Source organism: Dryobates pubescens, chromosome 15 (assembly GCF_014839835.1).
Source record: "Dryobates pubescens isolate bDryPub1 chromosome 15, bDryPub1.pri, whole genome shotgun sequence".
Taxonomy (NCBI): domain Eukaryota; kingdom Metazoa; phylum Chordata; class Aves; order Piciformes; family Picidae; genus Dryobates; species Dryobates pubescens.
In genome coordinates, this window is record NC_071626.1 from 21215470 (window position 1) to 21234349 (window position 18880).

Sequence of the window (18880 nt, forward strand, 5' to 3'; positions counted from 1 at the left end):
GAAGAATTTACTCAGATACAAGCAAAATATTGCTCATTAAAGTCTTAAGACATTTTGTATGTGTATAGAATATATGACAGGAAAATGTGGAAAGCAAATGATGAAGCTGCAAATAAAATTCAGTAAACAAAAGCAAAAACACCACAAAAGTAGCCAGATGACAAAACAAAAACTGTGACTGTGCAAAGGAAGGGGGATGCTTCAAGAACAACGTGGCCGTTTAAGCCACTTACACAGTAAGATCCATTTCTCTGATATCCTTGAACTTGGTGAATCTTCTTTTCTTCTGGCAGATGTACTGGGCCCCTGCTATAACAGAGCAAGGAGCTGCTATCACTGGGCAGAGGGGGGATTATGGGAGGATGCTCTGTAAAGTCATAGGACCGAGGGAGTGGAGGACGAGGTGGGACTACTTCCTCTTCCTAAAGATTGTAGAATAGTCACCTTATTGAGATGTGCACAGCTGTTAAAATTATTTGTAACTTAAAAAGAAAAATATATTACCATAGCTATACCAGCTACAGAGCTTAGAATTAAAGGGACAATGTCACACTAAGGAAGAAAACAAAAAAAGGAAAAGGCCAAGAGAACTTTATTTTCTATGGGTTTCATCTGGACTTTTTTGTTCTTTTGTTTGCTTTTTACTTTATTCCTACTACCTAGACTGAAATACTCCCATAGTTTAATTCTACATCTTATCAAGATTTCTCCATTCTAACACCTGCACTTTCTGCTGGACATGCATGAGCTCTCTGAATCTTGTTTTCAAAAATGAAATTCAGTAGGTTTAAAAGATTTTGACATAAATTAGACTTTTAGATAGTTCTGTAAGCCAGATGCATATTGCATACACTTCGGATAACCATGACAATGTCCCTTTAAAACTGTAACCTCTAGCCAGATTTTCAGAGGAACTGAACATTTGGGAGCTCCCACAGCTTCAGCTGTCCTTGTGGGTGCTCTGGCCATCTGAGAACCAGGCTTAATATGTGAATAGACATATAAAGCAATATATTTCTTCCCAAGAAAAGTGTGGTGGGTAGCAAACAAATCCATAAATCAGGGTTTATATTTCTAGGGGAAGAGCCTAAGGAGAGGAAAAGGTGAGAAATGGAAAAGAGAAACATACCAGTGAGAATATAAAGACACAGAACAAATATAAGTGTTCATTATAGTGGAGATACCAGTCTTTAAAACTAGTTCATAAATCATTATTTTCACAAAAACATACTGAGCACATACTTCAGAGATCCTTAAAGCAACTATAATAATCTTCATTTTTATCACAGGTATATCAGAAATTTAGTGATGCTAACATGGTAAATATGCTAAAACCATACCTCATTTTTATATTTAATAGCTGAAAGTGTCCTTGATGCCATGATGCCTGTTTGGAGGGAGAAGGAGGGATAGAAAGAAGAAGAAAAAATGTTTTAAATAAACAGCTCTTAAAAGATGAACTATAACCTGTTGCTATCAAACAAACATACAAAGCACATACTTCAACTAGATGCCCGCCTTCTTCTTTCCTAAGCAATTGTACCATTCTCTCCAAAATACAAAGGCAACTATGGAGCTTATCTTTTAAAAATGTATGTGATCCAATCTCACTTCCTACAAGACTGTACCTGCTTCTGAAGAGCTTCTTTGCTGTTTATGTTTACTTAAACCCTCCATGACATCTTGGATTCTCCACAGTTCCTTCTGAATCTGAGCACGCTGTATCCCTGCTGATTCCGTCTGCCAGTAAATAAACAGCATATATAGGCAATAAATCAGAACACAGCAAAACCCCTTTTTCCTTTCTTTAGGCTACACTGTATGCCTTTTCCCAATGAAGGAAAATAAAACACAATAATGACAGTCTCCTTTCCCACAACACAGTCAAATATCATCAGAAAGAAAAAGTGGAAGATTAATTTCATAATGCATCCCTTAATTTGTCAGCAATTTGCTCATTCAGAATCCACTTAAGAACAGAATTGTATCTACTGTCTCCAAAGAAAATCCAAGCATGTTTTGCACAGGAAACCTACACACAACAAAAGAAAAGTTGCAACCCTAAAACAAGTGGAGAGGAACACAGTGCATGCTATCATAGAAACTGAGGGTCTATTTGCATTCATAGTCACGCATGCTTTGGACTGCACAACACAAATTTCTCAGTTCTTAGGCTTTCTTGTAATCTCCCTTTCATAGCTGCATAGAAAATCAATCCCTGGAGCAAATAGCCCTTAATGCCTCCCAGCATGGACCACACCCATCTGCCTATTCCAGCTAATGTATGCACATCTCTGTGTGTGTCTGTGTGTCTCTCAGACAGATCTCCTCAGACTCTCAGCACTTAGACTAGCTGTCCAATCCTCCACAGCACAGCGAGGCAGGAGGACATGCATTAGAACTCTTCATGTTTAAGACTTGAAGTAATGCCCAAAATTTTTGAATTGTAATTGATTTTCAAAGAATGATTTAATTGGATTTAAAAATACTCAGTTAAATGGAAGGATTTGTGTGAGTGAATTAATACAACTGTCACAGCAATTAAGGTCTGCAAAAATTAACCCATTTTGGACCCCATCACAGAAAGGGGAGGCTTCTAGACACAGGAAAGTCAGTGCTGTGCCTTCAGAAAACCCCACAAATACAAAAAGCCAAAGACCTCCTCAAACCCTTTTTATATCTTGTAAGTTAATGCACCATATGTCCCCCCTTTTAAATCAAATCACAGAAAAGGAAAGTGACTTCAGTGTCCTTTAAGACCCATGCCACACCTGAATTTCTCCAAGCCGATCAAGCTGCTCCTGCATGTGGTTCCTTGTTACAGTTACATCATACTCCAATTTATCATATTCTCTCCAAGCTCTTTCAAGTTCCTAAGCATATAACAAAAAAGAATTAAAAATGCACATTCAAATAAATTAAAAAGTATTTTTTTTTAAATTCAGTGGTATGAAATTTCAGTAAGTCATAAACAAGTAGGTATCAGCCACAAACAAATAGGTATCAGCCATAAACAAATAGATATCAGCCATAAACAAGTATGTCTTTTAGAAAATGCTATGGTTAAACAGGTTTTCAATTTTCTAATGATACTAAATAGAATTCACCCAAACAGCATTTTGTCTTTTCACAAACAAAAAAAGATAGACAAAGGCAAACCCCTTAGAACACGTCTTTATGGTAAGCAGCCATGTGGGTCTTAAGCTGCCCCTCCACTGAGGCAGAAAACCCACAAAAAAAGGATGCAAATTTGTCTCTTTTATCACACAGAATACACATGTGTGGGTGCACAGCATGTGTGTGTATACCCAACATATTATGCAAGACAAATGGAAGTCATCCAGCCCTGCCTGTAAGGTTACCAGAGAATGCCCCAGGCTTGCTAATACACCATTATTTTATATATGTGAAACTACAAACAGTAGAAGGGACAAAGTGCAAGAAGAAAATGTTCTTTGAGGCCAGCTCTACCTACAGCAAGCAATTTACTCAACTTAGCATATATTAAAATGTCAATGAGGAAAAGTGTGTCTTGAGGATTTCCTTTTCCTTGATTCCGTTTTCCTTATCAAACCAATTCCTTTTAGAGCATAGTCTAAATCCAGCATTTCAGGGCCTACTTCTTATCAGTTTCACCACATCAAACATCTAAAATTTGACACTGAAGTAATTTTCTCTGTGTATGTGTGTGTGTGTATATATATACATGTATGTGTATGTATATATAGAGGCAAAAATGATTCTTTGCCTTGTCATTTCCATCATGAAGTAGAAATGGGCAATAAATGGCAACTCCTTTACTTTTCTTTTTCTTGTATTTTTTAAAAGTTTTTCAAAGGGCATAACTTGAAAGATCTTTTAAATATAATAGCCCACTAATAAGAAAGACTATGACAGTATAATCTCTTCATCCTTTTGCTTAAAATAAGTCACCTCCTCACCTATCTGTTCAACTGTCTGATAAAAGTTTGTGCTTGCTACTGTTTTGAGAGCACATAAAATAGCTTATTTGTACTCCTGTAATCATTTTTTTACATTATGAAGATGAAAATCACCAGGCCAGTTAAAGTCAGCATGCACTCATTCCTGGCCAGAAACAATGTATTAGACTACTTGATGAATATAGCAAACGGATCACGTTCCAGCTGCCTTTGACCAAAAATAGAAGCAAGTAAAAGATAGCTGACTTTTGCTGGAAGAGAATGAAAAATAATCACAGACAAATTAATATGATGAGGATGAAGCAGGTCATTTAACACTTGAGTGGATTTTACCGGCAAGAAGGAATTACTTACCGCGGTAGCTCGCGATATTTCTCGACACGTGCTAAGCAGTCCGTTCTGCAAGTCATCTCTCTGTAAGACTACACTTTGTATGGCTGCGGGGTTATCTGCATTCATTTCTATCTCCTGACTTGCTGAGAGCAAAGCTTGCTCAAGCGTGTACTATTACAATAAAAAGAATTATTTTTAATGTTCTGCATCATTGGGCTGGTTTTCGTTTTATTTCAGTTATCAATGTTCTGATAATAAGCATGTAAAATAACATCCACTTTAGGTAATAAATACAATTGTCCTACTTTCTCCTTCTGTAGCTGTTGAAGCTTCTCCTCCAGTGCTTGTACGACTTTATCTTGTTCACATAAACGGCTAAGCTTTGCCTAGCGTGTAACAGGAAAGGTTACAAATTAGAGTTTCATTTTCAACACCCTCAGTAAACAAAATAGAACTCGATCATCAAATCATTATATGAATCTAGATAAAGTATTAGTACCACCAAATATGCATTCTAAAATTATGGAAGGCATCAGCCCTGCATTTTCAAGTTAACTTTAAGAAACTCTCTTAAGTAAGTGTAATAACTTGAGACAGCATGGCTCAAAACACATAATTTACAGTTCCTGCAGCTAAATCTTTTCCACTTATTAACAGGTATTAAACACTCTTCTCATTTACTTATTCATCAGTATTACAAAGAACATTGTATACATTCACAGTCTTGCCCATGGTTTACTTCAGGCGGTAGTACTTAACATCTAGTTACTAGTACTATTCATGCTCTGCCCTGTTTTAGCACTGACTGAGGTATGGCTGATTAAAGATGTTCCATTCCAGATCTACTTTGAGCAAGAGAGCATTCAGTGTGCTCGAAGCAATTTGAGACAGTTCAGTTTCCTTTTTGGGTCAGTTTGTGCTGCTCTGACTTTTTAACTCTAAGATAACAGTGGAAGCCTGTTTTCCTTTTCACTCATAAAATAACATCCTTCAAATCACTCTGTCTTTTCTCTTAGTTGCACTGTAGAAAATGACCAGGCATGCCTATGTATGCATATGTACTCATGTGATGTGTGCATTATTCACTATCAATTTTATACCATACCCTTTTCTTTAGTAACTAGAAACCCAATACTCTGAAGAGTAACTGCCCATGCCAAATTTCAGTTTGGAGTACTGGTCATATTTCCTGAGATATTATATCTCTCATTCTTATAACTGAACTACAGCTATAGAGTTTTCCCCCTTCTGAAGTAATTCATTCCTTTCTAGAAGCAATTAACCTTCAAACAGATACAATACTTCAAATTGCAGCCTACAATGCAAGACTTCCCGGAGGCTAAAACCTTATTACAAAGAGAGTCCTGTGCCCCTCAATTTCACCAAGTAATTTGGGCTGGGAATCACCTGTAAGAAATGTATTTCAAATGCAAAAGCCAAGGGGGAAATTATTATCAAAGTAAAGAGACAAATTCCAGCATTTCGAAGGTGGAAGAAATACAAATGACTTACATCAATATCCAGCTCTTCAGCTCTATATTTGTACAGTGTGCCCCTACATTCTTCTTGTGTTAACTATAAGGAAGAATAATAGTGCCATAAAACAACTTAATTGGACTATGAAAATCAAACTATTGTTCATCTTAAGAGTTTTAACACAGAAACTGGCTCTTTCTTGAAAAGGCAAACATACCACACTGAACAACATATTTTTTAGCCAACAGGTATTAATGAAGATAAGTATATGGAATACCAAGCAGACTGCCAGTAGAAAGTTGCATTAACTTAACAGGCCGTGTTTCCAATGCAAACTGGCCTTTTAAAGATGTACAACTAAGTCAATCAAACATGGATTATGCAGGAAGATAAAACTGTCAGAGTACACCTACACAGTTATACATCATTATGTACATTTTCTTATGTGCATTCTAAATACAGGGGCTCATTCTACCTGGAATTAACCATTCTAGGCCCACTAAAGTCAAGTGTATTCACAAGGAGGATATTTCTGATGTGAATCTGAAATCAGAACAGAATGACCTAAGCAAACAAATGTGTGTAAAATATCTCATTGCAGGCATATGCCCAGTAAGTGCCATCAAATACCTTTCTGCCTACTTTTCCCTAAGGATTCCCTCCCCTCCAACAGAGTATTGCCAGAAACATGACAAGGGGAAGCCCTTCTGGTTTATCTTTGGACATAGTCAAGCTTGTTTCCTTATACCAGTCAATATGTAATGTAACCTCAAACTACTTTCATACAGCTTTCCTTTCATGTATTTGCCATAATTAGGTCATTGTGACTTAACAGACCAATAAAGATCATAAAAACACAAGTCCATGTTAAAGGACACTTACAAATCAAAGGAGCAGTAGTGAAGGGCTAACCAGACAAGCATTCCAAGCACACAGTAGATCTTCAACACACTTAAGTGTTTCATTTCAAGACACTATGTCCACATACCTCATGCAAATGCACCTGGTGACAATTAGAAGTATGTATGGTGCACTAAGACCAGACAGTAGCTTCCTTTGAAATGGATGTTTTGTGAAAATGAGTGTTGGAATATGAGAAAAGCCACAGCACTTTTGCACCTCATGAATGCCACAAAAATTAAGGTATCTATTTGAACTCTAACTATGGTAGAGTTGTGATTGTTTAAAGAGTTGATTTTATCACAATGAGAGAACAATGAGGAATGGAAATATTTAAGTAAACTCATAAACATGGCCAAATGTCTTCAAGTTACAGAGAAAAATCTAGTTATAGTTCACCACAGAAAGATTTTACAAAGGAAATATTATCCCTTACTGGACAATACATCTTCCCAAGAAACTTCTCAGCATTTTGCAGAGCTTGCCTGAAAAAATGTTGGGGTTTTTTTTCAAGCCAGTATGTTTTGACACTTAAAAAAAATACTACTTTTTTCCTTTTTTAAAGAAAATGAGACACCTTTTGGGTTTGGTTTTTTTTTTTTGCTTTTCAACCTTAAAGACAAGTTGAAAATGGCTTGCCAATTTAGCATCCTTATCCCTGCCCACCTGCTAAAAGGAATAGATTTTAAGTATTCCCCAAACAAAAACACGTTTTCAAAGAGCACAATACACGTGCTAATTCTTCTCACTAAAATCCTATCACACTTCTAAAACTGCTGCCAACTTCTTGCTTTTGTCAGTGGTACCAGTTTCCCACAGCAGGCACTGCTGGAGAGCCACTTCATTTCAACATTTCTACTGCAACATTTAACACATACTTAGCGTGAAACCTCTAAAAATAGTATGAAACACTTAATCCACCCCTGACAAAACAGCAGTTTCTCTTTCCACAGCACATCTATAAATCAGCTTAAGGCAAACAGTGCTGAATGCTATTGCATCCTACTGGAATTATGAGAGGAACTGCAGAAGGCAAACTGCAGTTACACATTACAAGCAAGGTTAACAATGTCATAACCCTGGAAAATGCATTAGAAGAGCTCCAGCAATCAAGTTATCGAAATATATTTTATGTCCAGTTCAACAAACACCTCTCACACCAAATCTTTCCAACAAACACTTCACCAGGACAGCAATTTCAGAGAAAGAGTGCCACCTGCTGAACCAATGACTTCCACATTTCTCAACATCTACCTGCTCAAACACCAAGAAGTCCATTCCTCTTAACACGTCAGTGTTAAGTGTCCTCTTAACCACAGCGCACACAGCTCCTTAACGTTAAGGAGCAGCACCTACAGAGCTGAACATTTCTGAGAGGTCACAGATGCAGAGCTTGGCCAAACATGTATCTTACCTGTGGAAAGCTAGAATGACCTTGATTGAATCTCCATCTTACGTCAGAAAAAATTTGTCATCTACTTTCCAGTCCTACTGGCACAGACCCCATCCTCCATCAAACACCAGTACCAGATGAATCAGAACTAGATCAATCTGCCACAATGGAAACAATGTACTTTGAGGGAAATTTATTCCCAAATAGATGCAGACTAGGCAAATCCACCTCTTGAGACACGAGAGGTTAAACCTATTTAAGCAGTCAAAATACATTTAAATTCTAGTGCCAATTATCTTGCAATCTATTTCCAGATTCTGCTAACCATTTTGATTCAATAAATAAATGGCAGGAAATTTCACACCCTGAGAGCACTCTAAGCATCACTGCAAGATTACTGCACTTAGGAAATTAAAATTGGACAGTATAGGACATTTTTGTGGGGAGCACAAGGTTCATGTCAGAAAGTTAGACTTAGGAGATTTCCAAAAGGCCCTTTTTTATTTTCTTTCTTTCTTATTTAAAGTACTTCTTTCTACCAGGAAGCAGGGCAAAAGGGCATCTACCCCGGACCAAGCAACACTCTCCTCTAATTTTGAACAATGCCACAGAGAACATTTCAAATACAAAGAGGAAACACAAGATTTTTAGCTCAAATACAACCATCTTGCGTTCATACTAAAACCTGAAAAATATTTCTACCTACAAATCTCAAAACTGAACATGTGCAACAGCTTAAATGTATGCAGCTGCAATAATGATCATAATAATAATAATAGCAATTAATAATAATAACAATAGTGTGCCATAAACAGCATCCCAGCATCCTTACAGGGAAAAAAAAAATCATACATTTTTAATGTATTAAGAACAATTATCCAAGCAAAGAGCTGGAAACCAGTCTCTTGCACTCAGATTTTCCTTTTTTCCCTCTTTAGCAAATTGGCACACACAAAATGAACTGAGGACAATTACACTTTTTCAAATGAGCATAAGCTGCTTTAGAAAATAAGGTTAATACTCCTCACCTAGTATTATAAAGAAACAAAACAATTCAAGGTAGAAACTGGTATGGGCTGTAAAAAGCTTCTAGTTGTATGTACACATATTCACTGCCCTGACTTGTACATTGTGCATTCCAACTGCTGCAGTGGGTCTGGAGGAGGACCACGGAGGTGATCAGAGGGCTGGAGCACCTCCTCTGTGGGGACAGGTTGAGAGAGTTGGGCTTGTTCAGCCTGCAGAAGAGAAGGCTCTGGGGAGACCTAATAGCAGCCTTCCAATACCTGAAGAGGGCAAAGAAAGCTAGGAAGGGACTTTTTTACAAGGGCTTGTAGTGATAGGACAACAGGAAATAGATTGAAGCTTGAGGAGGATACACTTAGACTGGAGATTAGGAAGAAATTTTTTTACAGTGATGATGGTAAAGCACTGGAACAGGTTGTCCAAGGAGGTTGCGAATATCCACTCCTTGGAGGTGTTCAAAGCCAGACTGGATGAGGCCTTGAGCGACCTGGTCTAGTGGAAGGTGTCCCTGCCCATGGTGGAGGCAGAGAGCCGGAAGTAGAGGATCTTCAAGGTCCCTTCCAACCTAAACAATTTCTTACTGGAGTGAGAAAGATGACTGATAAAAATAATCTATTTTTCTTTGAATGAAAAATTGTATGCTGCTTAAATGTCAAATAATTTGCCAGAAATTTAAATGTGGCAGTTTAGAAGACTACTTAGGCAGTGAAGGTTTGAGTGTGTTTTTATCCTTTCCCAGGAGTCAGTCAATACAGCATTTTGTACAGCACATTTCATGCATGAAAGCAGGTGGTCTTGAAGTTCTTTGGTTTAGGCAATACATGGGCTTTTTTGCACAAGCCTCTGGACATGTCACAAACACTCTGACCTGAAGAGATGTCTTTAGTGACAAAAGGTTATTCAATCTTCACAGCCTGTTCTATTCACTTGTTACTTTGACATAATGTCAAAAAAGGTGCTTATTGAGTGCCAAACACAAAGCAGCAGGTGCGTATTCAAGGTGAAGGCAGTGCCATGTACCAATAGCTTAACTGACAACACAGCACTCAGCAATCTATTGGCATCCCTGAACAAACAGGCAGACTAGCCTAGGCACAGCTACACCTCAAGTTTGTCTACATTAATGAGATGCTGAGCTAGTTTACCCTGACACATCCAAAGCAGCTCTTTTTCTGTTTGTTGACTCACTTTCCTTACTTCTTCTATCGCAGAAAATTGATTTGCTTTAAAAAAACCCAACAAACCTAACAGCTAGGCTTCTTTAAAAGAAACAACCAACCAACAACTAAACCCAATTTCATTAGGGCCTGAGGACACCTTACTTCTGTCATTCCTCTCTCAGGCAGTTCCTTCAGGTTCCATGTTAAAGCTCCTGTTTTGCACACAGGAGCACAATTTGGATGACCCTGAAATCACTCCCTCACAACCCAGCTTCCTTTGGAAAGCTGATTTTTCCTGCAGCTTCTCTGGATCACAGAGGAATCTACATTGTGGACTTGACTTCCAAGAAAACGAAACAAGAAATTAAGCTGCAGCATTTTCCAGAAACATGGCAAAGCATCAAATACTAATAAATCACTGTTTTACATAGCAAAACTACTTTTCTTCAAACTGTACAACCTTTGTACATATGTTTTGGCTCACGAGGGCATAAACACAAGTGCAAGGGTCAGATGTTCCCTTCTGACTGGCAGCCAGAACTGCTGCAAAATATTACACTCATTTAAGTAAGAGCAACAATTTGTTGCAGTTGAGGCTAGGCTTGAGACTCTTAAACACTTCCTGAGGTGACAGGAAGTACTCAGTGAAGCCCCAGTATCCCTAAGATGCTGCAGTGCCAACAGGTAGGTATTGGCCATGCTCATAAGTTAATGCAGGTCTCAACTCCCAGACAATATTTCCATTCACGTTTCTGGTTCTTCTTCCATCTTACCGTTCACAACCACCACTAGATACTCTGTAAGCGTGCATGGTTAAGTCTGCTGTGACTTTATGAACAGACACTGCCTTTTTGGATTTACAGTCCCCAGATCAAAGTGATTTTGATCCTTTCTTTCTTCAGTGGCTAAAGGCTTGGTAGGTGCAAACAAAAAACTTGTAAATCCACTTCATTGAACAAAACAGAATTGCCAGAGATGACCAGGTAAACACCACTCACATGCTTTTGTAGTGGTCAAAAGAAAGAAGCACCTTGGAACACTAATTGCAGGGAATCATGCTAAGACAAATGTTGGAAGCTTATTAGGGATTTTATGGATTTACTAGACACCTGCAGAAAACATCAACTAATTAAATTGTCTAGACAGCAAAAAAAAGCTATTGGAAAGTGTACACTTAATACCCAACGACAAAAACGCAGCGAAAAGCCATGCTAACGATACTGCAGCGTTTCAGGAAGCATGGATGACTTGTGGTTTTCCAAAGCAAATAAGAGAAACACCGATGTCATGAAGGAATCTGAGGAACAACCAAAAACTGTCACTAAGGAAAATTTTCGCAGATGATAAAGCAATTTCATTCACTATCCAAGACCTTACTTGCTGGTACAGTTGTGGTCTTAGCGCCGAGTTCTCAATCATAGTGTGAACCATGGTGATTAAAGGTTCATTCTCTTTCATCTATTTCAAATCAGGAGGAGCATACAGCAAACATCAGTTTACAGCATGGCTAGATTTGAAAGACGACACTGTAAAATATAGCCTCTACTTTAATTTTTTCTAGCAATGCAGCAGATCACATTTTATCCCATGCTTTTTATATATATATTTCATCATTCAGCAATATCAACATCTGAAAAGTTTAATACCACCAAACAAAACCACAGAAATGCTCAAAACCAATTCACCACTCTCTCTTTTTAGAAAGAAAAAAAAAAAAGGCTTAAAATAAGCTTAGCTCTGCATGATGTTGAAATGAAAAGTATTATCGGATTATGCAACAGGAACACTCAAACCTTTATCAGAGAACCTTTTAAATGATAGATTTAATAACTCAATGTACATTAAAAAGATACAAGCATTCTTAGCCTCTCAATAGCAAAGTGAGGCTTACACTTATGTTTGTGTATGTAAATGCCTCTATATACTGCACTGATGTACAGAGTTAAGAACTTGGAAATCATTACTCGTTGTACTCATCCACTCCCCTGTTTCAGACCTTGTTAGGCATTTTCTATAGTGATTAGTATTTACTGATGTGTGCCAATGTCTGATTTGTTACAGTAAAAATGGCATACATTTAGGATTTCAGAGAACTATGTAACTCAGAAAACAGTAAGGAGACTTTGGGGTTTAAAACAGACTTTCCTAACAGCAAAGGAAAAATTATGAAAACAGACACTTTTCCTCTCCAAAAGAAACTGAAAAGTCACTTAATGTACAATGCCTCTCCTATTTTGATTGGAAACTTTCAGACATGTTGGAAACTTCTGGAGACTTGCAAGGAAGGAACTATGTGTATGAATATTTATGATTTTTCACTCTGTCTTCATGTCATACATGCATTCACCAAGAATCTGAATGGCAAGGGTTTGTTTCACAGACTGAAATGTAACAGAAAGCCTACATTTCTGATGTCTTTTGGAACACAAAGTCTTTTGTGACTTGAACATTTGGGGTAGTGGTTTGTTCTGTAATAGATAGAGGACTTTGCTATTGGTGGTTTTCTTATACATAGTAAAATCTGATCAGCTAATTTAAGAAGATCATTACGCAGGCAATCTTATGATGCTCCTTTTGTCCAGTGCAGGACAAAAAAAATCCAAACAACACCTCCCATTTGCTCCATCATCCAGTACAGATAAACAGAGAACTGACACAAGAAGTTGTTCTCCCTTTACACTAAAATTGTGTCCACCGACTAGGTGCATCAGGTGATCCCAAAAGATATCTCAATACTAGATGAAATAATAAGGTTCAAAGCCAAGCAATCGAAGTACAGCCAACTCAAATATTTGTAAAGGAAGAGTTGCTCTGAGGCTGTTTATTAGAGGTATAGTGGTTTGAATGCATTTTTATTAGCAGGTTTTCAACAGCTTCAGGCTTTTGGGGTAATTCTTATTTCTTTTTTTGTTTAGAATATTTCAAACTATTCCTGATGAAATTAATTTCTGTGGAACTGTTCAAAGATTGTTTTCATCCAGAATATAAAGCAAGCAAAAGATTAGGAAACATCTCAAAAGATGTTTTGAAGGAATGTTTTGTCCAACAGCCAGCTCCAACTTCTACTTATAGGACTTCTTCCAATGTTTTTACTACTCTTGGTGATTAGCTGTGCTTATCTAACACTGTTTGCAAAGGCCAGTTAATTCCAGAACAGTTCTTTAAGACCATATGGAACAGAAATAAAACCCCAGATAACTGGTGAAGTAATGCCAACCAAAGAGCCTTTGTAGCAGTCAAGTGTAGCATGCTTTTTTTCCCCCTTTAGGAAATAATGCTGCTAAAAAATATTGACATCTAACTATGGGGAAGTTAAGTTCTTTTATCTGTTGCAAACCTTCCATTAACTAAAGCTAGCACACAGACAAGGCAATGCATACTGAAGGACTGGCAAAGTAAGCATGCCATGAGAGACACAAGGTCAAGTCCCCCACCCTACATGGTGAAGAGGATCTCTATTTTGTGTTCTTAAAGCATTAACATGAGGCTACTCCCCATACTGAAGTTCGACACTATTCACATTGACTAAATAGCTTGTTCATAACAGAAATAAGCCTGGATTTTCTCTCACTCCAGAAAAATAAAACATATTAAAGGACATCTTTAAGATTCTATGTATAATGCTAGTAACATTATACTCTCTTCAATTAAAGTAGTCATACAAAAGCATAATTAAGATTTTTTCATTGAGCAAACTGAAGTGTCAACTGCTGGGTGCTACACAGCAACACAGCACTGAAACCAAATAAAATCCAGCAGCCTTGGGTTTATCACTTGCTACTTCTACTCTACAACTCTTTTTTTTTCCCCAGAAGTGATGCTTCATCTTTGCTTTTATCTTTACTGAAGTAGTATATAAAAGTGTGTTCCATTGGAACCAATGAAAAAAACCCCACCACCTTGTCATAAGATCTCTATGAAAAGCTGCATTAGTTATCAGCATCTAAGTGGGTATTTTGTATTTTAAACTGTAAAGTCAAGTAACTGCCAATTTCTCTCTTCCTTTTCCTAAATTCTCTTCTGTGTTTGCTAACACCCTACACAGATGACATTTCAGTGTGTGCTGTTCTGGTGGCAGTGATCAGCTGGAATAGTGGCTCTCTGCCAGGACAGCTGATCTCACTGATGAGGTAAGACCATATGTTATGGATGACAAATGACTGAACTCAGACTGGCAGCTTTGTACATTTCCTCTCAAGCTTCCCACAACAGTGGTGGCTGGGTCAATTCACTCTACCTTTTCCAGATAGCCTGAAAAATAGAAGAGTGGTATCCTATATGTTGCTAATATAGGACAAAGAATTTCAGGCTGAAACACAAGGTTTCAGAGACAACACAGGATATCTGTCAGCTCTATTTCAAGCTCCCTTCAATTATGTATTATATTTCCCTTCATTTACTACCTTTTCCCAGAACTACCTTTAGCATCTCAGAAAGAAGATGGTGAAGAGGAGGAAACAGAAGCAAAACACCAAGAAAATATGGATGTTGGCTACAGGACTCTTTTACTTGACAACTTCTTGTTCAAGTTCTGTTTATGTTTATGCACCCTTTGAAAACTGAAGGAAACTGAAAGTACCAGCAGAAGTCTATGAACTACCTAACACTTAATTTACACACACAGCCACTTCAAAACAACAGGAAAGAAAAAAAACTAAATGGAATTTAATAGAGCTCCTGTTGTGGCAAATCAGCCTTGGATATGTTGAGATCAATATGACAGCATGCACTGAGAGTTTTACATTGTGAGCTTGAACTCAGTTTTTCAGGCAGCAAAAAAAAATTTACTACTGACATAAAAATTCCTAAGTCTACTACAGGTCTGGTTTGCTGGAATTCTCTGTAGTAACAAAAGATTCAAGTGGGACTTCCTGCCATGGCATTATTTGCAAAGGAGAAAAAAAGCATGTCTAGCTTTTATTTGTAGGGGAAAAATTAATTCCCTACTTTTTGTTACTACTGTTGTGGTTATTGGGTACTCCTGATTTGGATTTAGTGATACACAGCAAGTGTGTACCTTCATAACATATCCCACCTTGGCAAACAGATCATCATTGCCCTGGGCTGCTAGCTATGCCCAAAGAACTACTTCCTAAAAGGCAAATTAATCTCTCTCTTCCCCTCTGTGAACCTTGAGCCAGCAAAGTAGGAGAATAAAGTCATTGGGTGAATGAAGTGCTAGCAGGTCCATGGGTGTGAATGTCCCTGTGCACGTGTGGCTTTTAGTAACTCACTGAAATCCTATCACAGGAGACAGGAGTTCTAACAACAGTTGGTTTTAAGCATAAGGCTGAAAAAAATGTAATTGGAAAAAGAAAAATCTCTAGTGATTTTACATTTTTAACTAATGGACAGCCCATTTGTTCATATTTCTTCTAAGCACTCAAGGCTGTCTTTTATAAGTGCTAGCAAAAATCTCCCATTTAAAAATTTCTCAGGCAGTGTTTGTACAGAAGTTCCATTTGATCATGCAACAAAGTTATAAATGAGGTATGTGTGATACCACAATTCTTCAGTTGGCAATCAGTTCTGCTAGTCAAGACAGAATTGCACCCTCACTCCATAATTTATCAGAAGCTGTAAAGGAGCAAAACTCTTACATAAATCTTGAAGAAATAATTAAGAGAAAAAGTAATGAGCAATGCTATGGTTTGTTTTAAAATAGTTTGTCATGTTTGACTTCCCTTTTGGTTAATGCCCTATAGAAACATCCAACTCTTCTTAATTCAGAAATCTAAAATGATCAGAAGTATTAATTTTCTATTGCCTCCTCCCTGGGGCTGTTTAAGACCAAGTTGGATGAAGTCTTGAGCAGCCGAGTCTAGTTGAGAGACGTCCCTGCCCTTGGGGAGGTTGGAGTAGATGATCTCTAAGGTCCCTTCCAACCTAAGCCATTCTATGATTCTTGCATGTGTGTCATATGAGCTTTGAAATATACTACCACTTTGGTTAAGACAAAATGCTAGTTAGTGTTATTATAAGGAGGAAATTAAGACCAGAAAAATCAATTGGTGAGGTGAGTGGCTACTGTATCCTGATGAATTTTAAATGGAGGGGTGGTTTTTGCCCATTACATGTCAAATTTGTAATCATGATATTCTGTGCTACTTAAAAAACCAAAAGAGCACATATTAAGCATCCAACTTCATAAAAACCCACTGAAAAAACCTTCTCCCCAAATATTTCCAGCTTGACAGAAGCAGGCAAAAAGCATTAAGCATGTAAACACACAAGAAAATTGCAAATCCCACCTGATGATCCAAATATATGGCATTCCTTTGAAGGTGATGTGAAAGAATCTCATTCTAGCAGGCAGCAGAAGGAAAAAAGGAAAGGGACAGAAGGTGCAGAATGCATGAAAAGAGTCTTCAAAGATGCAAACTAAGACAATGATCTTTCTGTTTTACATAGCAATAGTAATGCTGCTTTTATCTGTCTTTTTGTTTGTTTGTTTGTGTGAACCTGCTAACAACTTTTGATCCCAAAAAAGAGGTTTTCAAATTTGCCATAAATCAGATAATGAACTACTACATGGTATTTTGGTTTTACATATCAAATACAGTAAGTGCATGTAAATGTCTACCACACAGACAACCATAAACCCTTTGATAAATCCATTTTAAACATGTCCTGATTTTTGCACCCAGATTAAAAATATATATCCAATAGGAGGCAGAATAAAAAAATTAATCTCATCAATTATCACTACTGATTTTGATCATAGCAATAGGTTAAAAACCTTAACACTTCAATATCATAAAATATTCTTAATGTGATACTGACTCAGCTAACAGCCAAAAGCTTTGAGTAAAGCCTCAAAGGGTTAATAGCACAATATCACATACACAAAGGAGCAAAGTTACTCTATTCTACTCCCACAGTAGCCAGAAAATGTTGCACTAAGGGTACAATGCAAACTTTGGTTAATGAATGACTACAAGTTAGTGAGAATGGTACATCACAGACATTGCTTTATAGCTGACCTTTGGGCTGCTGGCCTCAAGTTTTAGTTGCATGAGCTGTGCTAGTGTGTGTTCCCGGATACTACTCAGTTCAGCTTGCTGCCGTCTCAGCTTTATTAGCAGCAGCGTGAGCTCCTCCGGCTGAAGGAGTGCAGCATGAGAAGCCAAAGAGTAGAAGAGAGGTTAATTGGTATCCTAAGCAACACTGGATTAAAAAAAGGGTTCTTAGTACCTTTCTTACAACAAAAGATATATATTTTTTTCCCCCAAACTGACCACTTTCAAATATATATAACAAAGGTTTAACTTTTTACTGCTAGAAACAAATGATGCTGCAAACAGCACAGAAGTGGAACGTTCTGTATAAAGGACAAAAACAAGTGAGAGTTTTGCAGGTGAAGGTCTGTGCAGCCCTCAGACTTCTCACATGCAAATCAGATTGATGATACTGATTAAAGTGAAGGGGGAGATAATTCCAGCCCTTAGGACATAAGGATACCTGTACAGTCACTTGAGCTTCCTGAATCAAACAAATCCCTTCAAGAAAATTTAGTTTCTGTGGTAACTCTTGAAAATAATAAAAATCCACAGTAACTGAATGACCACTTTTCACAGAACAAAATTGCAGAAGCATGACAAAAGTAATTCTCTGTCCCCCGCCCTCCCCTTCCACAGGCTAACAGTTAATTTATTGTTTAATTTTTATGTCCAAGATGCATAATACAGCCTTAAAAAGGGATGCAGAATAGTATTCAAAGCCCAAAATTACATATAGTATGAAGATAAAGTCACACTCAAATAGGTATTTGTCAGGCAATTCCACACATCAATTTAGGTCAGTTTGGGAATCTATCTGAACCATTCCTGGGAACCACTTCTATCAGCAGTACTTTAAGCAAACCCCTTAACATCACAAGTATTTTTGTTATGTTCCTCTTTCCTTTTGTTTCTGACATTTCTGCAGAAGGCAGTCTTATATGAGCTTAAATATTCATCCAGCACTTTCATTTCCTCACAAATTCTCCAAGTGAATCCCCCCCCCCCCCAAACAAATCCTAAGCCCCCACTTGTTTTTCTCCCACAGTCACAGAATTTCCCAAAAGTAATGGAAAAAAGAGTCAGAGCACCACGTATTGGATTGCTTAAAATCAAACAGCAATTTCACAGAAAAAGGAAGAAACACCCCTGAGAACAAGCATGGCACTGCTGTGAGCTTGTGCCAAAGGAGCCCACAAGAGGGAGCAAGGGATTGCCACACAGTTTCGGGCGACCGGTCAAAATCATTTGCTTTGAGGGAAAACAAACTCCAAAGCCAAGCTGTCTAATGCCCAAGCTTCCACTTAGAGTGCTCCTTCAATACCTGTATTTAAAATGCTTGCTTTCAGTGAGTAAGCCTAAGATTGTAGCCTGCTACACAACACATTTTGGAATTCTGTCCAAAATTTTCAGAAATAAGACACTTGTAAGTAGCATCTTCAAGCAGAAGGAACAGTGAATCACTTTTTTCAAGGCCAAACCTCTTCTCAATATGTGCTGCAAAAGCCCTGTTTTAGTGCACAGTTAAATCCAATGTCTGCAAGTAAACTTTTCTTTCATAGAGGAGCCCATCAAACACTAATATCTACTCTTCTTCTCATCAAGCACTAACACTACTTTTCTTCTACTAGTATCTACTCTTTGCATATTGCA

General features: G+C 37.7%; 1 protein-coding gene across 14 annotated transcripts in view; it reads right to left on the reverse strand.

The window, feature by feature from the left end:
- Positions 1-18880, reverse strand: part of PLEKHA5 (pleckstrin homology domain containing A5) — a 172933-nt gene that overhangs the window by 16753 nt on the left and 137300 nt on the right. For 5 of the 14 annotated variants that reach the window (XM_054167757.1, XM_054167744.1, XM_054167753.1 and 2 more), the window contains 10 exons: positions 17213-17332; positions 16481-16534; positions 11607-11687; positions 5787-5849; positions 4580-4660; positions 4296-4445; positions 2772-2873; positions 1629-1740; positions 1341-1387; positions 234-422 (listed from right to left, as the gene is read on the reverse strand). In XM_054167757.1, coding sequence (XP_054023732.1) covers positions 234-422; positions 1341-1387; positions 1629-1740; positions 2772-2873; positions 4296-4445; positions 4580-4660; positions 5787-5849; positions 11607-11687; positions 16481-16534; positions 17213-17332 — 999 coding nt within the window. Of the gene's footprint in view, positions 1-233; positions 423-1340; positions 1388-1628; positions 1741-2771; positions 2874-4295; positions 4446-4579; positions 4661-5786; positions 5850-11606; positions 11756-16480; positions 16535-17212; positions 17333-18880 lie in introns of those variants that run through there. The other 9 variants (XM_054167755.1, XM_054167745.1, XM_054167748.1 and 6 more) reach the window with 9 other exon arrangements.